Below are 25,820 nucleotides of genomic sequence, written 5' to 3'. Positions count from 1 at the left end.
AAGGGGTCCTTTTCCTTTCCCCACTATCCAAGTGGGCATGGAGTTGGATATAAACCTGTGGCGAGCGGACACAGAATACTTTTTAAGAAATATGCGGGGCTCGCTTCGCTCGCCACGCTTCGGGCTCGGTGGCTCGCTGCGCTCGCCACGCTATATAAAATCAACTCTATGCCCACTTGGATAGTGGGGAAATGAACAGGACCTTCTTAACATTGAATCCTATGCAAAATCGCATCGCATCTGATTGTATGCCTTAAGGTAAGGCATACAATCACAAAATCGGCAGCCCAGATACTACATAAGTACCCTTTGTCTTTTATGTAATGTACATTATGAGGTCATCAGATGAGGATTATACAACAATCCTACAAAAATTAATAAACCGTGTGTGCTGTATACATATTGGGATATGCTGTAGGAGGGTAGAGGTTTCATTACTGTACATGTGACTGCAAATAAAGTCCCAGCATTTTGGCAACTTACAGATGTGTCCACATACATCTACCCCCCATTCACCACAAGTTGTGTTACACATTACAAGTGAGTGTCGTATGACTTGGTAGCACCAAGCAACTGTGGGACTTTAATCTGTTAAATGCATATTATTCCCAAATTGATGCAAAGAGGACACACAAGCAGCTTCTGCTAATATAATTATGTGGTATTCCTATATTCTGAGTGCGACCGCTGCTGTATCTGCATACGAGATGCTACGCTACAGTGTGTTACTGGAAAATAGTAATGTAGCATTTATTATACAGACACAATGCAGGCATGCCACATATTAATCAGCAGAAGCTGCTTGTGCATCCTATTCACATTGCTTTGCAAATCTTTTTAATAAAACAGATGCTCAGCTCTTCCAGTCCTGCTATGGCATGGTGGGACTAGAAGGGCTGTTTAACGCAAAAGGAGGCTGGATGTATGTGAGCACATCTATACACAAATATAACATCAGTGATATTTGCTATTGTGTATAAATGTCTTATGTAAAAGCATAATGGTTGCCAAGGTAACCACTTTTATTGTATATTAACTTTCTTACAGGACATATAAGGAGCAGTATTCAAATTAAGACAACATGGAAAGGATATTGTTTTCCAATCAATCCAACTAAAAACATCTCCTTACACCTCAGGAGGAGGAACAAAAGCAATTTTATTTTCTGGATAGAAGAAACCTTCAGCAACTAATTTGTTTCTCACCTCATACATGATGAGCCTCACAGGAGAGAAACCACATGTGTGCTCTGAGTGTGACAAAGGCTTTACATATGAATCACATCTTCTCAGACATCAGAGGAGTCACACAGGAGAGAAGCCATATAAATGTTCTGAATGCAGCAAATGTTTTTTCCATAAGTCTCTTCTTGTCCTACATCAGAGAAGTCACACAGGAGAGGAGCCATATAAATGTTCTGAATGCAGCAAATGTTTTTCCCAGAAGCCACAGCTTGTTGTACATCAGAGGAGACACACAGGAGAGAAGCCATATAAATGTTCTGAATGCAGCAAATGTTTTTACCAGATGTCAGAGCTTGTCCTACATCAGAGGAGACACACAGGAGTGAAACCATATAAATGTTCTGAATGCAGCAAATGTTTTTCCCGGCAGTCACATCTTGTCCGACATCAGAGGAGTCACACAGGAGAGAAGCCATATAAATGTTCTGAATGCAGCAAATGTTTTTCCCGGAAGTCACATCTTGTCAGTCATCAGAGGAGTCACACAGGAGAGAAGCCATATAAATGTTCTGAATGCAGCAAATGTTTTTCCCACGAGTCACATCTTGTCCGACATCAGAGGAGTCACACAGGAGAGAAGCCATATAAATGTTTAGAATGCAGCAAATGTTTTTCCCGGAAGTCAAATCTTGTCCTACATCAGAGGAGTCACTCAGGAGAGAAGCCATATAAATGTTTAGAATGCAGCAAATTTTTTTCCCAGATGTCAGATCTTGTCAGACATCAGAGGCGTCACACAGGTGAGAAACCATATAAATGTTCTGAATGCAGGAAATGTTTTTCCCGGAAGTCAGTTCTTGTCCAACATCAGAGGAGTCACACAGGAGAGAAGCCATAAAAAAGTTCTGAATGCAGGAAATGTTTTTCCCGGAAGTCAGTTCTTGTCCAACATCAGGAGTCACACAGGAGAGAAGCCATATAAATGTTCTGAATGTAGCAATTGTTTTTCCCAGAAGTCACAGCTTGTCAGACATCAGTGGAGTCACATAGGAGAGAAACTAAAAATGCTGTGAATGCAGGTAGTGTTACTAGGAAGACAATACTTAATTATCACTTGTGGGCCTGAATGCAGCGTAAGGTAACTTGTTTCACCACAATATGCCTTCAAGGGAGACAATTTTTGCTTTCTTAGTGTGACAGATGTTATATATAAATCAGTCCTGAAAGACCGGAGCGGTCTGACAAGTGAACTTGGGGACATTGCCTCTCTGTTAGGAACTGGAACTGCAGTATAACTACAGACATTGGTGATGGGGCTGCTGGTGCTGGTACTGAGCTCTGTAACATACAGCTGTTCTGCTGGTACTGAGCTCTGTAATATACAGCTGTTCTGCTGGTGCCGGTACTGAGCTCTGTAATATACAGCTGTTCTGATGGTGCCAGTGCTGAGCTCTGTAATATACAGCTGTTCTGCTGATGCCGGTACTGAGCTCTGTAATATACAGCTGGTCTGCTGGTGCCAGTACTGAGCTCTGTAATATACAGCTGTTCTGCTGATGCCGGTACTGAGCTCTGTAATATACAGCTGTTCTGCCGGTGCTGAGCTCTGTAATATACAGCTGGTCTGCAGGTGCCAGTACTGAGCTCTGTAATATACAGCTGTTCTGCTGATGCCGGTACTGAGCTCTGTAATATACAGCTGGTCTGCTGGTGCCAGTACTGAGCTCTGTAATATACAGCTGTTATGCCGGTGCTGAGCTCTGTAATATACAGCTGGTCTGCTGGTGCCAGTACTGAGCTCTGTAATATACAGCTGTTATGCCGGTGCTGAGCTCTGTAATATACAGGTGTACTGCTGGTGCCAGTACTGAGCTCTGTAATATACAGCTGTTATGCCGGTGCTGAGCTCTGTAATATACAGTTGTTGTTCTGGATCTAGTAGAAGGAAACAGAGTTCCTGGAGCTCCTGTCAGTACTGGGATTCCATTTCTGACAGGCAGATCTATTAGTTCTGGATTAAAGGCAGGGGATTAATTAGAACTTTGTGGGCCCTTTAGCACAATCTGGAAAACCCCTGATGCCTTAGATTTGTTGCTACAATGCCCCTTAGAAGCAGGAGGGGGGGTGAGCTAGAAAGGAAGAAAGGTTTTTCATGGAAAAATATAATGAGAGAATGCCCTAGTCAGGAAGAGGGAGAAATTAGCAAGAGAGAGGAGCGAACAGGATAGACACTGCTAGACTACAGGTTGTCAGTGGAAGCATAGATGAGGGGATAAGCGGATGGGGGCATGAGTGGACAGATGGAGAATGCACCAAATGGAAACTTTGGCAGCACTGATGAACGGATTAACAGACATATCATATGGGGGAAGAGGCATATCCCATATAGATGGAACGGATGGGGGCACAGACAAAAATGGATCCATAGAGCACCATATTGGGGTAAAGACGGGCTGACAGACAGAGCACCAAATCGGTGCATGTATGGGAGGGGACATAGACATGGCCGGAACCGCTAACTATACATGGTGAAGGAGATGGGGCTTGTGGGGCCCCACTGCACCCTGTAAAATGTATTTCTTCATTTGTTTTATGTGTAATCACTGCTGCTGTGCTGGGTTTGGGGCCTGTCAGTGTACTTCCTGGGAATGAGGTGGGAGGTGAAGACGCTTGTTCTACGGTATCCAGCAGTGTGGCTGCCCCGGATTGTGCTTGTACAGTGCCCCATCCATCAGTCACACAGCCCCATCGCCACTACTGCAGGTACAGCCATGCTTCTGGATTCTGCAGGACAAGCATCTCCTCCCTTTCTGTAATTACACTGCCCGGCTCTGAACCCAGCGCCTCAACAGTGATTACAATTTAAAAAAAAAATGAAGGATGAGCAGATGCAGTACTTGTATAAGTATGCAGGAACTGTGGATGTCATTGTGGCTGCACAGAGGAATGGCAGATATGCTTATGACAACAGGGAGTACTTAGGGGGTTATTCTAGTTCACTCTTTCTGACAAAATCCTTCTTAGATGGACAAAACAATGTGCACTGCAGGTGGGGCAGATGTTACTTGTGCAGAGAGAATTAGATTTGGGTGGGATTTAACTTCAAAGTGAGATCTATATTGCAGTGTAAAAAATAAAGCAGTCCATATTTTCCCTGCACAGAAACAAAATAACTCACCCAAATCTAACTCTCTCTGCACATTTTACATCTGCCCCCTGCAGTGCACATGGTTTTGTCCATCTAAGAAGGATTTTGTCAGAAAGAGTGAACTAGAATAAGGCCTTTAGATCTGGACACAGAAATAGCAGTCTTGCTTATAATTACAAAAGTACATTGAGCTGGACATGGGATTAGCAGATGTTCTTATGACTACAGGAGTGCCCTGAGCTGGACACAGAAATTGCAGAAGTGCTTATGAGTACAGGATGGCTTTGAGCTGGACACAGGAATAGCAGATGTGCTTATACTCCTACAGGAGTGCTTTGAGCTGGACACAGGAATAGCAGATGTGCTTATGACTAAAGGAGTGCCCTGAGCTGGACACAGGAATAGCAGATGTGCTTATGACTACAGGAGTGCTTTGAGCTGGACACAGGAATAGCAGATGTATGACTAAAGGAGTGCCCTGAGCTGGACACAGGAATAGCAGATGTGCTTACAGTATGACTACAGGAGTGCTTTGAGCTGGACACGGGAATAGCAGATGTGCTTATAGTCATACAGGAGTGCCCTGAGCTGGACACAGGAATAGCAGATGTGCTTATGTCTACAGGAATTCCCTGAGCTGGACACAGAAATAGCAGATGTGCTTATTACTACAGGAGTGATTTGAGCTGGACACAGGAACAGGAGATGTGCTTATGACTACAGGAGTGTCCAGAGCTGGACACAGGAATAGCAGATGTGCTTATTACTACAGGAGTGCTTTGAGCTGGAAACAGGAACAGGAGATGTGCTTATGACTACAGGAGTGTCCAGAGCTGAACACAGGAATAGCAGATGTGCTTATTACTACAGGAGTGCTTTGAGCTGGACACAGGTATAGCAGATGTGCTTATGACTGCAGGAGTGCCCTGAGCTGGACACAGGAATAGCAGATGTGCTTAGGACTAAAGGAGTGCTTTGAGCTGGACACAGGAAAAAGCAGATGTGCTTATGACTGCAGGAGTGCTTTGAGCTGGACACAGGAATAGCAGATGTGCTTATGACTACAGGAGTGCTTTGAGCTGGACACAGGTATAGCAGATGTGCTTATGACTACAGGAGTGCTTTGAGCTGGACACAGGAATAGCAGATGTGCTTATTACTACAGGAGTGCTTTGAGCTGGACACAGGAATAGCAGATGTGCTTATTACTACAGGAGTGCTTTGAGCTGGACACACAGGAAAAAGCAGATGTGCTTATGACTACAGGAGTGCTTTGAGCTGGACACAGGAAAAAGCAGATGTGCTATGACACGAGTACCTGCAACTTGGTAATGCTGAAATGTATCTGTCTATGTACAGGAAAACACGTATTAACTTATCTGCATATTACATTTTCATAATTTCTTATTACAAGTAAACTGACAGCATTCCCAGAGTCCTCCTTGATTGTGTAATTGCTGATGCATTAACTAGATACCTAAAATGATTATAATTAGGGGCCTAATGTTGATCCCAAAAGCCAAATATTTCTCAAATGGACAAAACCATGTGCGATGTAGGTGGGGCAAATGTAACGTGCGGAGAGATCATTTATTGGCTAAACTGTTTCCTGTCATTCTCTGTGTATGCAGTCTGATTATTGGATGCTACTGAATTATGTCTTATAAGTAAATCATGGTTCTATAACCTCATTTGACTCCATGTTTATTTTTGCTGTTTGTTGAATAAGCCAGTGGTTCCCAAACTGTGTGCCGTGGCTCCCTGGGGGGCCTCGGGACACTTGCAGGGGTGCCACGGTTTGGTGGTCCAGGACCAATTCAAATTATTTATGATCAATTATTTATGGATAAAACCAGTGCTGGTGGCTGCCAATCATAAAATGTGTACAATCAGAAGCAAATAATGCCTTTTACCACATAACTGAACCTAAGAAGCACATACAAACACAATCTACTTCATTTTATATATATTTTTGGGGGCCTAGGGGTGCCGTGGACAAATTCTGATACTCTATGGTGCTGTGATTCGAAAAAGATTGGGAACCCCTTCAATAAGCTATTGATCACCTCATGCTGAAAAAGCTTATTTATATCTAAGTATTCTATAACCCTTTAATATAATGGCAAACGCTGAAATAATTGCACGCCATCACAAACTTGTAAAAATTAATGACAATGCTTTACTTAAAAGATAGCTTTACCACATGTATTTGCAAATGCAGACTAATCCAGGAAACATAACATTGATTGGATTATACTTCAACAGGGACAGTCATTCAGCCAGACACGTCTAGCCCCTCTCCATGTATTTGCCCCTTATTCCTCAACTGCCTACACCCTCCTTCTCTATCTCCAATATTTATACCTTAAATGTCATTATTTAATGACTCGTAAGCATTGAGTCTTATTGGCCTACTTTTCCTTCAGTCATATTTCTGTCATTAATTCACCTATCCCCCAACGTCCTGCTGCTAGCAAAGACTATTGTGGCATCATTGACCTCATGGCCTTGGGGCCTGCACATGCGTACCCCTGTTATCTACTTGTGTCAACAAGATGTTCCAGACTGGTTGGTGGTACTGGTCACTGTAACTTCAATATCACATTCCTAAGCTTATAAAACTAAAGACAACTTGCACAGACCATTCAGCTATTAGTCCTATATCAATGCTTACGCCATTAAACATCATTTCCGCTTAGTCATTGTGAAAGAGAATGCATTCTGCTTAAGACAAACACCTGCAACTAGGCGCAAAGGGTAGGCCCTTAAGGTGCCCACACACTAGAACGATTTTTGGGCCGATTGTCCGATTTTCGATATATCGTCCGATGTTTACCGATAATCGGTCGAAAATCGGCCGATTTTGGTCCGATGCGCGCTCCCGCGGATCTTTAGCTGAATCTTCTGATCTTACGTGCTGCACAAAAGATCAGAAGATTTAATGGAAGATCCATAGGAACGCACAGGGGATCTTAAGAAAAATCTTTGGTAAAGATGTGCTCTTGCCTGAAATCTTTTGTCCAGGATGGAAAAAAGATTTCAAGGCTAATTTATGTAGGGTCCTGTACAATAAGCAAAGTCTTCTGCAGTATTATGACATAGCGGAAAGAAATCTAATATAACATAGATTTATGGATGAGTTGCTGGATAAAAATGTATGTCGGGATATTTCTGTCTGATCAGTTCCATCCCTTCTTCAAAACTCTCCATACATCGAAAAAACCTTCTTGAAGCATTTCACTAGTTCTAGAAAATCAGTAATATTATCATGGCAAAAAATATTAAATCTCATAATATGCACAATGTTCACTATGCGTACCCGGTATTTGGGTTCAACCTAGTAAACCAGCTGTTTTTTTTTTCTAACCCAAATAATTTTATTCAACTTTCCCTTTCTCATTTATTCAGCATCAATTAATGCGTGATGCATGTACCACGTGTTATTTATGTTCCCAAATCCCAATCAGTGGCCCTGGACAGGCCCATCATCAAAATCAAATCAAAGTCACAATATTTATCTGTATTAGTATATTCGGTACTTGTGTATTATCACGGCGAACACTACGCCAAATGCGTAGAGGGCTATTCTGCATAGTGGCATTGCATCGCATGCTATTTTAGTGGCATGCGATGCGATTTTTTTATTTGTTTAGTTAATTTATTCACTGCTCATGTCCCCAGGCCATCTCATCACATGGCATCGCACCTCCCGAAAAATTGCATGCGATTTTTTTTTTATTGCATGCGATTTTATGGGGTGCCATGCCAGATACTTGGATGGCATGCAATTATGTTTGAATGACCCCCCCCCACACACACACACTATCCATGCCAACCCAAAGCGTGGCGAGCGGCAGTGGAACGCATCGGTCTGACCTTTTCATTCCCCCACTATCCACGTCTGCGTGGAGTTGATCTTATATAGTGTGGTGAGCGTAGCGAGCCACCAAGCCCAAAGCGTGGCGAGTGGACGTGCAATCCATGTAAAGGAAACCACGTCCCCTCGCGGGGCTCGCCACACTATATTAAATCAACTCCACGCCGACGTGGATAGTGGGGGAATGAAAAGGTCGGACGGATGCGTTCCGCCACCCCTCGCGGGGTGCGCTGCACTCGCCATGCTTCGGGTTGACGTGGATAGTGGGGGGGTCATTTAAACATAATTGCATGCCATCCAAGTGTCTGGCATGGCACCCCATAAAATTGCATGCGATCAAAAATCGCATGTGATTTTTCGGGAGGTGCGATGCTATGCGATGAGATGGCCTGGGGACATGAGCAGTAAATAAATTAACAAAAAAAATCGCATAGCTTGCCGCTATAATGGCCCATGCGATGCGATGCAATTTCCCTACGGTGCCGTATGTAGGGATTCTGGGCGCAGTGATAATGCAAAAGTACCATATCTTCTTTTGTTCACCTGATCTCACTGTATTAGAATCTATTACCTGTTTTACTGTAGACAGACACCTTACTGACTGAGATTTGGTGGGGGGGGGGAGGGGGCACCAATATTTATCTTGCCTCTGGGCAACTGGAATGAACTTACGCCACTGGCACTGTTTATAGCCCTAACCAAAGTGAGCGCTACCTTGTGGCGGGCAGGTACAGTTGGAGCTGCTCATGGACTACCTCCCTTCCTCTGTAGCCTGAGTATTACAAGGAGCATGTTACCCCTGGTATTGAGCATGTAGGTAAAAAAAAATATGTTATAATTAATGTGTGTGTGTGTGTTTATAGGATAGCGCCAGATCATCTTTTGGCCGGGGGGTGAAAAAATTCAAGTTACGCCACTAAGAAGATGATACTCCCCCAGGTTTATTCCAACCTATCTTTTTAATTTGAATACTTTTTTTATTCTCCTAAACACTTTCTGTGAGAGATTTGAAATCTCCCATGCTGAATCTTCCACGATAAATCTCTGGCACAAATCTCTCCATGAGTAGGGCCCTTTAGATTAGGACTCACCAAGTAATTCGGACTCGCGTTCATCAAAAAGTTTCCTTGTCTCCTGAAAAACCACATCAATCCCCGATTGGCAGGTAGTCGCTGTGGTTATATGTCAGCACCAGGAATAAAGACATCAATAATCCATTTGCTGAATGAAAACTCATTTTTTGGAAGTTTTTATTATAGGTTAGCAGATGGTCATCATTACAGGACCACCTAACTATCTGTAACATGTAGAAGAATGTACAAAGTATTATAGAGAAACAAAGTCTATAGTTATAAAATCGGTAACAGAATCCCATTTATCCAGATCAGCTTTTATTCCCCTGTTCTGGGGACAGCTACGAGTAATATACATGGTTATTACAGATATTGTTAGATCATCGTCCTTCAGTCTACATGCAGGTTATATCACTATATACTGTGTCATAGTAACGTGTATACTGTTACTGTGCCGCTATATATATATATTATGGAGGATGTTAGTATTCGTCTATTACACAATGTGCTCTCCATCAGACCTGGTTAATAACATGATGTGAGAAGCAAGGATGTACTGTAACCCATAGCAACCAGATATCTGCTATTAGCAGTCTAGTGTCAGCAACCTAACACATGTAATAATGATTGGTTGCTATGTGATACAGGTAGTACATAGTATTCCGAGAGAGTGAGGTAAGGCAGCAACATAGAGGCATGAGGGAAAGAAGAGAGACCAGAGGAGACCTGTAGGGTGGTACAAGGCCGCGTACAGGGTTCATGTAATCAGTGGTGAACTAGTACTAATTCCCCAATATGGTGCACTCCCCCATCCATTTATACCTCATCTTTTTCTGTCTGTCTATGCCCCAATAGGGTGTTCCGTCCATCAATGCTGCCGATATCTATCTATCCCCCCATATGGTGCTCTGTCTGTCCATCTATCTATACCCCATCTAGTTCATGGTCTATGCCCCAATAGGGTGCTCCGTCCATCAATGCTGCCGATATTCATCTATGCCCCCATATGGTGCTCTGTCTGTCTATCCACCCATGCCCTGTCCAGCCACCTCTTCCCCCATCTGTCCATCTCTGCCTCTGTGTTGTATATAGTCTCTTCTGCTAATTCCCTTCAAGGTCTTTCTTGCTCCTCTTTATCTCCCTGACACTGTGTTATACCCCTTTTACACCGCCACAAAAATCCTGGTCAGCGGCAGAGTAAATGGGTCAACCCGTGTCCCTTTACATCGGACTACTACCCAGGTCCTGACCTGGGTTGAAAATGGACAGAACCTGGGTAAAGGGCAGGTTAAACTGGTACGCCGGGTCAAACCTGGCTCCCATTTACATCAATGGGGAAAGGAGAACCTCCAGAACGCAGTTTTGGACGGGGGGGGGGGGGGGGGGGGCACAGACAGCCTCCGCTGCTGTACTCTGGAGACAGCAGTGGAGGCAGGGAGGAGGTGAATGGATGCCTGTGTGTGGCCTCCATTCACCTCGCGGATGGGGTCAGACCAGCAGCTTACCTTGGTGATGGGCTTGCCCCTAGTACGTCAGTCCAGGGCACGGTGTGGCAATCGGTAGACCTGGTGCTTGGAGAACCGTCTATGGGAACAAAAACCCATTCCTATTCCATAAAACCCCTCTCTCCCTTTCTAACTCGCTCCTCTCTCCCCTCCCATGCCCTCTTTCTCTTCTGCCAGTAAGCAGCATTGTAATGACCACAATTTGGCGGTCAGATGAGTTTTTGCTAAGGGGCCTGCAAAGTCTGTCACTCCCCTACCTGTAATCCAGGACTCCTATCTCTGCCAGTCAGAAATAAAACCCCAATACTGAGAGGAGCTCTGAGAATTCTCTACTGGATAGTCCGCTTTTATTTCTACTATCCCCGGCACCAGCAGAACAGCTGTATATTACACAGCTCAGTACCGGCACCAGCAGTACAGCTGTATATTACAGAGCTCAGTACCGGCACCAGCAGAACAGCTGTATGCTACAGAGCTCAGTAACGGCACCAGTAGAACAGCTGTATATTACAGAGCTCAGTACCGGCACCAGCAGAACAGCTGTATATTACAGAGCTCAGTACCGGCACCAGCAGAACAGCTGTATGCTACAGAGCTCAGTAACGGCACCAGTAGAACAGCTGTATATTACTGAGCTCAGTACCAGCACCAGCAGAACAGCTGTATATTACAGAGCTCAGTACCGGCACCAGCAGAACAGCTGTATATTACACAGCTCAGTACCAGCACCAGTAGTACAGCTGTATATTACAGAGCTCAGCACCAGCACCAGTAGTACAGCGGTATATTACAGAGCTCAGTACCAGCACAAGTAGTACAGCTGTATATTACAGAGCTCAGCACCAGTAGTACAGCGGTATATTACAGAGCTCAGTACCAGCACCAGCAGAACAGCTGTATATTACAGAGCTCAGTACCGTTACCAGCAGAACAGCTGTATATTACAGAGTTCAGTACCAGCACCAGCAGAACAGCTGTATATTACAGAGCTCAGTACCAGCACCAGCAGAACAGCTGTATATTACAGAGTTCAGTACCAGCACCAGCAGAACAGCTGTATATTACAGAGCTCAGTACTGGCACCAGCAGAACAGCTCTATATTACAGAGCTCAGAACCGACACCAGCAGAACAGCTGTATATTACAGAGCTCAGTATTGGCACCAGTAGAACAGCTGTATATTACAGAGCTCAGTACCAGCACCAGTAGAACAGCTGTATATTACACATCTCCGTACCAGCACCAGCAGAACAGCTGTATATTACTGAGCTCAGTACCAGCACCAGCAGAACAGCTGTATATTACAGAGCTCAGTACCGGCACCAGTATAACAGCTGTATATTACAGAGCTCAGTACCAGCACCAGCAGAACAGATGTATATTACAGAGCTCAGTACCAGCACCAGCAGAACAGCTGTATATTACAGAGCTCAGTACCGGCACCAGCAGAACAGCTGTATATTACAGAGCTCAGTACCGGCATCAGCAGAACAGCTGTAAATTTTAAAACTCAGTTACCACATTACCTCCAGTAGCCCCAGAACCACTGTCTGTTTTTATACTGCAGCTCTAGGCCCCCATTTATCATTGATCGAATTTAAAATGCGATCTGGGCGGAATATTACCGCCCAATGCGATCATTTCGCCCCAATGTATCACCTGCTGTGAGCAGGGACGGGGCTCCGAAAGGAGCCTGTCCCTGCGATGCCTGGGGTCTGCGCATGCGTGGTTACGCACTGACCCCCCCGCGACCCCGCTGACCGCACTGCCGCCCGGGCAGTGCGATATGTAGCCATAGGCTACACTGGGCTATCGCCATATCAGAATGGCGATAGCCCAGGGGTGCGAAGCCGGGCTGCCCAATGTTGATACATTAGGCAGTTTCGCATCCCCCATTGAAACCTATGGGGGATGCGGCCCTGCAGAGGGATCGCAGCAGGGATCGGATATCCCCTGTGATACATTAGGGGGATACTTAATATTTGCGGTTAACCCCCGAAAACTGGTGTTTTCGGGGATTTAGCCGCAAATATTAGTTGATAAATGCGGCCCCTAGTTCATACCAGAGAGACTGTCCCAGGAAGAAAGTGCTCTCAACTCCATTTGTCAGACCGCTCCTGTCTTTTACAGGACTGATTTTAGAAAACACTTGTCACACTTAAAAACTGTATCCCTTGAATGCATATTGTGGTAATACATGTTCCTTTACTTATGAAAACCGCTGCATTCTGGCCCTCACAGCAAGTCCAGTGATCAGTATTGTCTTTCTAGTAACACTACCTGCATTCATAGCAATTTTAGTTTCTCTCCTGTGTGACTCCTCTGATGTAGGACAAGATGTGACTTCTGGGAAAAACATTTGCTGCATTCAGAACATTTATATGGCTTCTCTCCAGTGTGACTCCTCTGATGTAGGACAAGACTTAACCTATGGGAAAAACATTTGCTGCATTCAGAACATTTATATGGTTTCTCTCCTGTGTGACTCCTCTGATGTAGGACAAGAAGTGAATTCCGGGAAAAACATTTGCTGCATTCAGAACATTTATATGGTTTCTCTCCTGTGTGACTCCTCTGATGTCGGACAAGATCTGACTTATGGGAAAAACATTTGCTACATTCAGAACATTTATATGGCTTCTCTCCTGTGTGACTCCTCTGATGTAGGACAAGATCTAACTTCTGGGAAAAACATTTGCTGCATTCAGAACATTTATATGGCTTCTCTCCTGTGTGACTTCTCTGATGTATAACAAGTCTTGACTCAAGGGGAAAACATTTGCTGCATTCAGAACATTTATATGGCTTCTCTCCTGTGTGACTCCTCTGATGTCGGACAAGATCTGACTTATGGGAAAAACATTTGCTGCATTCAGAACATTTATATGGTTTCTCTCCTGTGTGACTCCTCTGATGTAGGACAAGATGTGACTTCCGGGAAAAACATTTGCTGCATTCAGAACATTTATATGGTTTCTCTCCTGTGTGACTCCTCTGATGTCGGACAAGATCTGACTTATGGGAAAAACATTTGCTGCATTCAGAACATTTATATGGCTTCTCTCCTGTGTGACTCCTCTGATGTAGGACAAGAAGTGACTTGTGGGAAAAACATTTTCTGCATTCAGAACATTTATATGGCTTCTCTCCTGTGTGACTCCTCTGATGTAGGACAAGATCAAAGTTCTGGGAAAAACATTTGCTGCATTCAGAACATTTATATGGCTTCTCTCCTGTGTGACTTCTCTGATGTATAACAAGTCTTGACTCAAGGGGAAAACATTTGCTGCATTCAGAACATTTATATGGCTTCTCTCCTGTGTGACTCCTCTGATGTTGGACAAGATCTGACTTATGGGAAAAACATTTGCTGCATTCAGAACATTTATATGGTTTCTCTCCTGTGTGACTCCTCTGATGTAGGACAAGATGTGACTTCCGGGAAAAACATTTGCTGCATTCAGAACATTTATATGGTTTCTCTCCTGTGTGACTCCTCTGATGTAGGACAAGATGTGACTTCTGGGAAAAACATTTGCTGCATTCAGAGCAGTTATATGGCTTCTCTCCTGTGTGACTCCTCTGATGTATAACAAGAAGTGACTGCCAGGAAAAACATTTGCTGCATTCAGAACATTTATATGGCTTCTCTCCTGTGTGACTTCTCTGATGTTGGACAAGATGTGACTTACGGAAAAAACATTTGCTGCATTCAGAGCATTTATATGGATTCTCTCCTGTGTGACTCCTCTTATGTACGGCAAGATCTGACTTATATGAAAAACATTTGCTGCATTCAGAACATTTATATGGCTTCTCTCCTGTGTGACTCCTCTGATGTAGGACAAGATGTGACTTCTGGGAAAAACATTTGCTGCATTCAGAACATTTATATGGCTTCTCTCCTGTGTGACTCCTCTGATGTATGAGAAGCCGTGATTTATATGTAAAGCCTTTGTCACACTCAGAGCACACATGTGGTTTCTCTCCTGTGTGACTCATCATGTATGAGGAGATAAACAAATTAGTTGCTGAAGGTTTCTTCTATCCAGAAAATAAAATTTCTTTTGTTCCTCCTCCTGCGGGGTAAGCAGATGATGTATTTAGTTGGCTTGATTGGAGAACAATGTCCCTTTCTACGTTCTCTTTTTCTGCTCTTTATAGGTCCTGTAAAAAAGTTAATATATAAAAGCATAATGGTTACCAGGATAAAACTACTATTATTGTATAAGATGTATATTTATACAGAATAGCAAATATAACCATCACTGATCACTAATTTGATATTTGTGTATAGATGTGTCCACATACATGATGCCATAGCAGGACTGGAAGAGCCGAGCATCTTTTAATCAAAATGATTTGCAAAGCAATGTGAATAGGATGCACAAGCATCTTCTCCTGATTAAAATATGTGGCATGCCTGCATTGTGTCTGCATAACAAATGCTACATTACTATTTTCCAGTAACACACTAGCGTAGCATCTCGTATGCAGATACAGCAGCGGTCACACATAAAGGGATTTTTGTAAGAACTTACTGTTCGAATCCCTTTCTCTGATATGGTCCTGGTGACACAGCTCAACATTGGGATGTAGGAGGGTCCGTAGGAGCCAGGCACCTATCCTAAAGCTTTTGGAGGGTAGGCTCCTCCCTTCTGCATCCCAGACTCCTCAGTTCAATCCTTCAAAGCCACTGGAATACATTAACTCAGTACAAACGCCTGCACATATTATATGCCCAATTTCAAAAATAACTTTTCAACCATATATAATGAAACATCATGAACACTGGCATACTTACTGAGCGTAAGGGAGGGATCGCTGTGTCACCAGGACCATATCAGAGAAAGGGATTCGAACGGTAAGTTCTTACAAAAATCCCTTTTTCTCTTTCAATGGTCCTGGTGACACAGCTCAACATTGGGACGTTCCAGAGCCGGTCCTTTGGGTGGGTACGCTCAGGTCTGCAGCTCTCATCACTGCTCCCCTGAATGATGCGTCCTCCGACGCGAACTCATGGAACCTATAGAATTTGGCAAAAGTGTGAACAGATGACCAAGTGGCGGCCCTGCAAACCTGCTCAGCTGTGGCCCCATGTTGAACCGCCCAAGAGGTGGCGACCGACCTGGTGGTATGCGCATTAATCCTGGCCGGCACCGGCCTACCAACCTTAGTATATGCAAAGGCAATAACAGAACGCAACCACCTACCAATGGTCTGCTTAGAGGCAGGCCAACCAATCTTGTGCACATCATACAAGACTAGCAAAGTGTCTTCCTGACCCCCTTCACCCTGTCCACATAAATGCGCAAGGCGCGCACAACATCCAAATTCCTCAATTTGTCCCTTTTTCTTGAACCCTCTGGGGGTTGAAACACAGGCAGAACTATCTCCTGATTTAGATGAAAAGCAGAGACTACTTTTGGCAAAAATTGAGGTACTGTTCGAAGAACAGCCCTGTCATCATGAAAAATAAGAAAAGGAGACTTGCATGACAACGCTCCCAACTCTGATACTCTCTTTGCTGACGCAACAGCCAACAAAAATACAAGCTTCCATGTAAGGAACTTAAGGTCAGCCGACCTCAGCGGCTCAAAAGGCGCCTTTTAAAGGCACTCCAGTACCAGCGATATATCCCATGGAGCCACTGGTTGCTTGTAGGGGGGTTTCAATCGTGAAACCCCTTGCAGGAATGTTTGCACCTCCGGTAGTAAAGCTATCCTTTTCTGGAAATAAATCGACAAGGCCGATATCTGTACCTTGAGTGACTGAAGGCTTAACCCCGACGAGAAGCCATCCTGCAAAAACTCCAGCAATTTAGAAAGTCGAAATCGCGATGTATGCGACTTCTGCCTTTCACACCACCTAATATAGGTCTTCCAGACCCTATAATAGTTAGCCGAAGACACTGACTTCCTAGCTTTAACCATGGTGTTAACCACAGCCTCCGAGAACCCCTTATTCTTCAAGACGGCGGTCTCAATAGCCAAGCCGTCAAATTTAGCCGAGCTGAATCCAGGTGTAAGAACGGCCCTTGGCTTAAAAGGTCTGACCTCAGAGGTAGATGCCACGAGTCCACAGACAATCTCTGAAGCCTCGAGTACCAGGACCTCCTTGGCCAATCTGGGGCCACTAGAATCACCAGAATTCCTTGGGACTGGACTCTTTTCAATACCCTCGCCAGCATTGGAAACGGCGGGAAGACATAAAGCAGATTCCCCTCCCAGGGGATAGTCATTGCATCCACTGCTTCGGCTCCTGGATCTCTCGTCCTGGCATAGAACCTGGGCACCTGATAATTGAACCTTGATGCCATCAGGTCCACATCCGGAGTTCCCCACTTCAATGTAAGCTGAAGAAATACCTGTGCGTTCAGGCTCCATTCCCCTTCCAGCAGCTCCTCCCTGCTCAGGAAGTCGGCCGCGATATTCTCCACCCCTGGGATGAATATCGCTGACAACGCTGGAACATTCAGCTCCGCCCACAAGAAAATCCGGGAAACTTCCCACATGGCCAGCTTGCTGCGTGTGCCTCCCTGGTGATTCAGGTATGCCACAGCCGTGGCGTTGTCGGTCTGAATCCTCAAAGGAAGGCCCTGCAATCTTTCTCCTGCCAGAGATATCACTTTCCACACAGCCCGTAGTTCCAGGATGTTGATCGGCAAGGCAGACTCCTCCGAGGTCCATAAGCCCTGAAGGCGTAGGTCCAAAACCACCGCCCCCAGCCCCTGAGACTGGCGTCGGTAGTCACTACCAGCCAGTCCCAGGACTGCAGAGACCGCCCCACTGAAGGGAATCCACCTGCATCCACTATTGCAGAGAAGACTGTGTCTCTGGAGACAACACTATGTGCTCTGACTTCATGGTGTGAGTATTTCCTGACCAAGACGTCAGAATGTCCCACTGAAACACTCGAGAGTGGAACCTAGCAAACTGTAGCGTCTCAAAAGTCGCCACCATTTTACCCAACAGTTTGAGACACCTCCAAACTGATGGACTCTGAGGCCCCAGGATCTCCCACACCAAGGTGGCTATGTCCCTGGCCTTTGTTTCTGGCAGAAATACCCGATGTAGATGGGTATCCAGGACAACCCCCAGGAACTGGATTCTCTGTGACGGCACAAGCTGAGAATTTTGTAAGTTTAAAAGCCATCCGTGAGTCTGCAAAAAACTGATGGCCTCTGCCAAGTGACTCTGCAACTTCTCCGTCGACTCTGCTTTGAACAGCAGGTCGTCTAAATACGGAATCACCGTGATCCCTTTCAGGCGGAGAGCAGCCGCCATTACAGACATAATTTTGGTGAATACCCTTGGCGCTGTGGCCAGACCGAAGGGCAGCGCCTGAAATTGCAAATGCAGGTCTCCTATCGCAAACCTCAAGAGAGCCTGATGCTCCGGATGGATAGGGACATGAAGATATGCGTCCTGAACATCCATGGACGCCAAAAATTCTCCCTGGTCCAAGCTTAGCAGCACAGACCGTAGAGATTCCATCTTGAAATGGTCTACCCACAGATGGAGATTCAAAGACTTTAGATTTAAGATTGGTCTGAAAGACCCATCTGGCTTGGGCACCAAAAACAGTGTGGAATAAAAGCCTTTTTTCCACTCCGCTCGAGGGACCGGGATCACCACACCCTTCTCTAAGAGAGATTGAGCCGCCCCCAAAAGAGCAGCCCGAAGCCGAGACTCCTTTGGTAGTGGTGTAGGAATGAATCTTCTCAGAAGAAGACCTTTGAAGGGAATTCTTTAACCCTGGGATATAATGTCCAACACCCAAGGATCCCGGCTCAACAATGCCCAAATGTCCCTGAACCATCTCAGACGCCCCCCCCACTCTGACCACCGTCGGGATAATTCCCAGGTAGTCATGCTGAGGGCTTGTCCTCACCTTTGGTGCTTGGTTTCTTATTAAAGGAACCAAACTTTGACTTAGGGGCCTTGCCCCTGGAGGACTGACCCCGAAAGGAAGCACCCCATCTAGGGGAGGGCCAAAAGGACGGCCTAAAAGCAGAAAACCTTGAGGTCTGTTTTGCTGCAGGAGCCAGCAGGAAGGTACTTTTGCCTCCCGTGGCCTGCTTAATAAGCTCTTCCAGCTCTGAACCAAACAACAGCTTTCCTTTAAAAGCTGAAGCCTCTAAGGCCTTTTTAGATTAATTATCCGCTTCCCAGGCTTTAAGCCAAAGCACTCTCCTGGCATTGACGGACACTGTGGAAACTCTGGAAGCCATTTTGAGAGCTTCCTCCTCAGCCTCTGCACATACTCCGCAGCTGCTTTAAGCTTCTCAGCCAGCAGCAACACACATGGATCAGCATGTAAAATTGTACACAGGTCATTGGCCCACACAATTATGGCCTTAGAGACCCAGGCTGATGCTATAAGTAGGCGTACAGTGAAGTCTACCCCCTCAAATATTGCCTTGAGGTTACCTTCCAGCTTTTTGTCTACGGGGTCCTTAAATGCTGCCCCCCCCCCCCCCCCCGGACAGGTAGCACCGTGGCTTTAGAAAGCCGAGCCACAGAAGCATCCACCACTGGAACTTTTTCCCAGAGGTCTGCATGAGCCTCAGGCATGGGGTATAGACTTAAGAATCTCTTAGGCATCTGCAGCCTTTTATCGGGCGTTTTCCAAGCCCCTTCCAATAGATCCTGTAAACCTTCATCCGCAGGGAAGGTAACAGTCTCCTTATGCTGCCCTTTAAAAACACCCTTTGCAGGAGTTTTATCCTCCACAGACAAATTCAAAGCCTGCTTAACAGCAGTAATCAAGTCCTCCACCCCTGAGGCTGAGGACTCTTCAGAATCATCACCCTGATCCCAGGGGATGTCTGTGTACTCTCCCTCCTCATCACCAACAAGCAATGGCACTGAATAAGACCTTTTAGGGGACCCCACAGTATCACCCTCAAATTTGTCTAACAAATTATTAAACCTGCTGATCCCCTTAGCAGTATCCTGCATGACCTGTAAGAAGCCAGGATCTGCCTGAGTCAGAGGCAAGGAGCCAGAGGACTGCTGAGATGATGACATAGGTTTCGGGGAAGCTACCAACACATCACTCTGCCTGTCCAGCAATTGCACTAAGGCATTAACAGACCTGCCCAGGGCACTGGCCCACGCAGGTTCTGATTGCTCTACCCTCTGGGGTTCACTCCCCATGGGACTCACAGCAGCGCAAGCAATACACAAGCTGTTGCTCAGACATGATGTTATACAAATAAGACAGTCACAGCACACACTGTACAGGCGTTTTATACAGAGCCAATGTACTCAGTCACTTATCTGTCTGGAGCCTCCAGCAGTGGGAAAACAATGCCCAGGAAATCCAATCACTCTGCCAGGATCTGTCAGCCAGCTCTGACTTTTGGCACCAACCACCCCCAGACAGCCGCTCTTATTGCAGGATCTCCAAGTTCCAGTGTCTCCCCCTCTGCTGGAGACCACTTGGAACATGCCTGTAACACACTGCTGTCCTCTCATATAGGAGCTCAGTCTGTAAGCTCTGCAGAAAATGGCCGCCGTCATCACGGAGCGCCTGTCCCCCATGATCCCCACCTAGCGTGAAGCCGGTTTCAGAGCGCTCCGGAGCCCAGGCAGCTTCTTAATAGAAGCTGTAAGCGCTGCACAGGGAGGCCAGACAGCATCTCCCCTGTGCACAGCGAGCTGACAGGACGCGCTTCTGTCAGCTCCTGCTGCCCTAGCAGTGTGAGGATTCACTAATGAGAATCCTCACACTGTGCCTACCTAGCTAGAGTAAAAGTTAATAAAATAAAAACTCCTAACTAACTCTAATCCTTCGGCTGCTCCAGCAGCCCTTTAGAATAGCACCCACTCCAGTGGGCACCTAACACGAACTGGGGAGTCTGGGATGCAGAAGGGAGGAGCCTACCCTCCAAAAGCTTTAGGATAGGTGCCTGGCTCCTACGGACCCTCCTACATCCCAATGTTGAGCTGTGTCACCAGGACCATTGAAAGAGAAAGAATATTGGTACTCTTTACCTAGAAGGGCGCCCATCGCGGTGATCGCGGGCAGTACATTAACGGCCGCGACGCGATGCCCGCGATCACCGCAATTTCCCATAGGGTTCAATGTTAAATTTAGTGCTGACCGCGATTTTACATTCAATGCTTCAATGGCCGCGATTTGGCCATAGGAATCAATGTTAAATGGGCTACAGAGCCCAAATAGGCACAATTAACCCTTAAATGTCCCCCCAAATTTTGAACGCCAACCCACGATCCACGCAGACCGAAGCGTGGCGAGCGCAGCGAGCCCGCGAGGGGCGGCGGTACGCGTCCTCCGACCTTTTCATGCCCTACTATCCACGTCGGCGTGGAGTTGAGAATAGAATAGTGTGGCGAGCGCAGCGAGCCACCGAGGCCCGAAGCGTGGCGAGCCCCGCGAGGGGACGCGGATACCTTCACAGTTATACGCGTCCCCTCGCGGGCTTCACAGGTGTCCGCGGCGACGCGGACACCTGTGAAGTCCGCGAAGGGACGCGTTTACCTGTGAAGGTATCCGCGTCCTCTCACGGCGCTCGCTCGCCACGCTTCGGGCCTCGGTGGCTCGCTACGCTCGCCACACTATTCTATTCTCAACTCCACGCCGACGTGGATAGTAGGGCATGAAAAGGTCGGAGGACGCGTACCGCCGCCCCTCGCAGGCTCGCTGCACTCGCCACGCTTCGGGTTGGCGTGGATCGTGGGGTGGCGTTAAAAATTTGGGGGGACATTTAAGGGTTAATTGTGCCTATTTGGGCTCTGTAGCCCATTTAACATTGATTCCTATGGGAAAATCGCGGGCATTGAGGCATTTTACAGTGAAATCGCGGTCAATCTTCTTTTTTAACATTGTTCCCTATGGGAAAATCGCGGTCATCGCGGGCACCCGTTTTTTATGTACCCGCGATGACCGCGATTTTTTACTCCCGACGCCCGCGATTCCAATCGCGGGCGCCCTTCTAGGTAAAGAGTACCAGAATATTTATTTATTTACAGTTTCTTATTTAGTGCAGTAGATCCCGCTGCACTTTACAAATGTTAACAACACTGAAAGAACAAACTGGGTAACAACAGACTTGGAGGTAGGAGGGCCCTGCTGCAAGCTTACAATCTATAGGGACATAGGAGGGAAACACAAGGACAGGCACCAGTGATAGCATAGCAGTCCCACCAAGTTACAAGTCCAGAAGGGAAGCTATATAACACATGAGTGCCTCTGAGGGTTATGTGGGTGATACCTAAATATGATAGGCTTGCCTGACGAGGTGAGTTTTCAGGGAACGCTTGAAAGTTTGGAGGCTGGTGGAGAGTATTATTGTGCGTGGAAGGGCATTCCATAGGATGGGGGCAGCCCGATGAAAGTCCTGTAATAATGAATGGGAGCTAGTGATCCGTGCAGAAGAGAGACGCAGATCTTGTGCAGAGCGGAGCGAGCGAGATGGGAGATATTTTGTGATAAGTGAAGAGATATATGCTGGTGCAGTATGGTTAATAGCTTTATATGTGAGTAGAAGTATTTTATATTGATTACGGTAGAATATGGGCAACCAATGGAGGGACTAGCAGAGCGGATCAGCAGGCGATGAGCATCTTGCTAGGAAGATCAGCCTCGCAGCAGTGTTTAACATAGATTGCAGTGGTGAGAGCCTGTTCTTGGGAAGACCAAGGGAATATAGGATTACCATATATTGTAATTAGCAGAAGCTGCTTGTGTGTCCTATTTGCATCACTCTGTGTATAATACACATTTAATAGAAGAAGTCACATGAAGACACTTGGTGCTACAGAGACATAGTGCACTCCATGTTATGTGTAACCTGACTTGTGGTGAATGGGGGATAGATGTATGTGGACACATCTCTGTGTTCCCAAATTGCTGGGACTCTATTTGCAGTCACATGCAGCACAAAGACCTCTACCTTCCTACAGTATGGGTGACATTCTATGGTTTGCGCTAAATGCGCATGTTTTATTAGCGCACCATATCGCCGCAAATCGCACTTTTTCAAATCACATTTTTCAGCCAAAATGCGCATATTTAATGTGATGCGCATTGGAGGTTGAAAAGTGCGAAGAGGGGCGATTTGCAGCGAAGTGGTGCGCTGTATTGAGTCCTAAAAATGTGCGATTTTCAAGTCTGAAAATCGCACATTTGCAGGACAGCGCCAAGTGTAAAAAAAAAAACGAGCGCGGGGTCCCCCGCCCGAGTATAACCAGCCCCGGGCTCACTGAGCCGGTGCTGGTGACATAAAATCAGGGTCCCCGACAAATAGGGGTCCCCTTGATTTTATGAAACCAGCACCGGGCTCAAGGTCCGGCGCTGGTTCCCAAAATACGGGGGACAAAGTGACTAGGGGTCCCCCGTATTTTAAGAACCAGCACCGGACACAACCAGCCAGCAGGGTAATGCCACAGCCGGGGGGAGACTTTTTATACAAGTCCCCCCGGCCAAAGCATTAACCCCCTGGCTAGTCAGCATGGGCAGGGGTCCTGGGGAAGTGGGGACCCCCCCAATGAAGGGGTCCCCCCCTCCAGGACTTACCAGCCCATGCTGATAGTCCGGGGCTGTCCCCGATGCCCCTGGGCGGTGGGCATCGGGCTGATGATTTGTGTAAAAAAAAGAATTAAATCTTTTGTTTTACACTGGCGAACTATGAGTCCCAGCAAGCCTACCCCGCATGCTGGGACTTGGGGAACCACAAGTCCCAGCATGCGGGGCATTAAAGGGCCCGCTGGCACTTGTAGTTCTGCAGTGAAAAAAATAGTGCACAAAATCACACTGACACCCTGTAAAACACACACTGATACTTACCTAGCTTGAGCCCGTAGGTCGGTCCCTGGATCCTGGGTCCGTCCTCCGGCGCTCCAGGGCAGAAGAGTCCGGTTCCGGGGCCTTGGTCCTGGTTCCGGGGCTGGTCCTGGGGTTCCGGGGCTCCTGGCGTGAAGAATCCGGGATCCGTGGTAGTCCCCAGGGGTACCTAAGGAGGCAAATCCAACTCACCTGCTCCCCGGCGGCGACCTCCGGTGACAGCGCTGCTCCAGACTGGTACCCGGCTTGCAGGACTTTGCCCGGCGCTGAGATGTTTCCTCCTCGCCGTCTCTGCACAGAATGATTTCTCGGCCAATCAGGAGCCAAGAAAGTCGGCTCGTGATTGGCCAGAAATCATTCTGAATACAGATGCCGAGGAAGTAACATCTCAGCGCATCCAGAGCAGAGATGTTACTTCCTCGGCGTCTGTACCCCTCTATATACACTAACCTGATGCACAGAGTAATATGTAAGATACTATGATGGAGCGGTCACCTAGATACCCCTTTATATACACTAACTTGCTGCACAGAGTAATATGTAAGATACTATGATGGAGCTGTCACCTAGATACCCCTTTATATACACTAACCTGCTGTACAGAGTAATATGTAAGATACTATGATGGTGCTGTCACCTAGATACCCCTTTATATACACTAACCTGATGCACAGAGTAATATGTAAGATACTATGATGGAGCTCTCACCTAGCTACCCCTTTATATACACTAACCTGATGCACAGAGTAATATGTAAGATACTATGGCGGAGCTGTCACCTAGATACCCCTCTATATACACTAACCTGATGCACAGAGTAATATGTAAGATACTATGATGGAGCTCTCACCTAGATACCCCTCTATATACACTAACCTGCTGTACAGAGTAATATGTAAGATACTATGATGGAGCTGTCACCTAGATACCCCTTTATATACACTAACCTGCAGCACAGAGTAATATGTAAGATACTATGATGGAGCTGTCACCTAGATACCCCTTTATATACACTAACCTGCTGCACAGAGTAATATGTAAGATACTATGATAGAGCCGTCACCTAGATACCCCTTTATATACACTAACCAGCTGCACAGTGTAATATGTAAGATACTATGATGGAGATGTCACCTAGATACCCCTTTATATACACTAATCTGCTGCACAGAGTAATATGTAAGATACTATGATGGAGCTGTCACCTAGATACCCCTTTATATACACTAACCTGCTGCACAGAGTAATATGTAAGATACCATGATGGAGCTGTCACCTAGATACCCCTTTATATACACTAACCTGCTGCACAGAGTAATATGTAAGATACTATGATGGAGCTATCACCTAGATACCCCTTTATATACACTAACCTGCTGCACAGAGTAATATGTAAGATACTATGATGGAGCTGTCACCTAGATACCCCTCTATATACACTAACCTGATGCACAGAGTAATATGTAAGATACTATGATGGAGCTCTCACCTAGATACCCCTCTATATACACTAACCTGCTGTACAGAGTAATATGTAAGATACTATGATGGAGCTGTCACCTAGATACCCCTTTATATACACTAACCTGATACGCAGAGTAATATGTAAGATACTATGATGGAGCTGTCACCTAGATACCCCTTTATATATACTAACCTGCTGCACAGAGTGATATGTAAGATACTATGATGGTGCTGACACCTAGATATCCCTTTATATACACTAACCTGCTGCACAGAGTAATATGTAGGATACTATGATGGAGCCGTCACCTAGATACCCCTTTATATACACTAACCTGATGCACAGAGTAATATGTAAGATACTATGATGGAGCTGTCACCTAGATACCCCTTTATATATACTAACCTGCTGCACAGAGTGATATGTAAGATACTATGATTGTGCTGACACCTAGATACCCCTTTATATACACTGACCTGCTGCACAGAGTAATATGTAGGATACTATGATGGAGCGGTCACCTAGATACCCCTTTATATACACTAACCTGCTGCACAGAGTAATATGTAAGATACTATGATGGAGCTGTCTCCTAGATACCCCTTTATATATACTAACCTGCTGCACATAGTAATATGTAAGATACTATGATGGAGCTGTCACCTAGATACCCCTTTATATATACTAACCTGCTGCACATAGTAATATGTAAGATACTATGATGGAGCTGTCACATAGATACCCTTTATATACAC

General features: G+C 46.0%; 2 protein-coding genes across 5 annotated transcripts in view; one reads left to right on the top strand and one right to left on the bottom strand.

Moving 5' to 3' along the window:
• LOC146075941 (uncharacterized) overlaps window positions 1-6,477 on the top strand; it is a 188,970-nt gene extending 182,493 nt beyond the window's left edge. The window contains exon 3 of the mRNA XM_083185643.1: window positions 1,048-6,477. Within this exon, the coding sequence (XP_083041769.1) occupies window positions 1,213-2,082 (870 nt within the window). The 5' untranslated portion in view covers window positions 1,048-1,212 and the 3' untranslated portion in view covers window positions 2,083-6,477. The remainder of the gene's footprint in view (window positions 1-1,047) is intronic.
• A 4,192-nt stretch (window positions 6,478-10,669) lies between these two features.
• Window positions 10,670-25,820, bottom strand: part of LOC146075945 (uncharacterized) — a 230,165-nt gene continuing 215,014 nt past the window's right edge. For all 4 annotated transcript variants that reach the window (XM_083185652.1, XM_083185654.1, XM_083185653.1 and 1 more), the window contains exon 2: window positions 10,670-14,954. In XM_083185652.1, the coding sequence (XP_083041778.1) occupies window positions 13,074-14,792 (1,719 nt within the window). In that variant the 5' untranslated portion in view covers window positions 14,793-14,954 and the 3' untranslated portion in view covers window positions 10,670-13,073. The remainder of the gene's footprint in view (window positions 14,955-25,820) is intronic.

The sequence above is a fragment of the Crinia signifera genome, chromosome 4 (assembly GCF_055691185.1).
Source record: "Crinia signifera chromosome 4, ASM5569118v1, whole genome shotgun sequence".
NCBI lineage: Eukaryota > Metazoa > Chordata > Amphibia > Anura > Myobatrachidae > Crinia > Crinia signifera.
The sequence above is the reverse complement of the archived record's forward strand: the minus strand, read 5'-3'. Positions and strand labels throughout refer to the sequence as shown.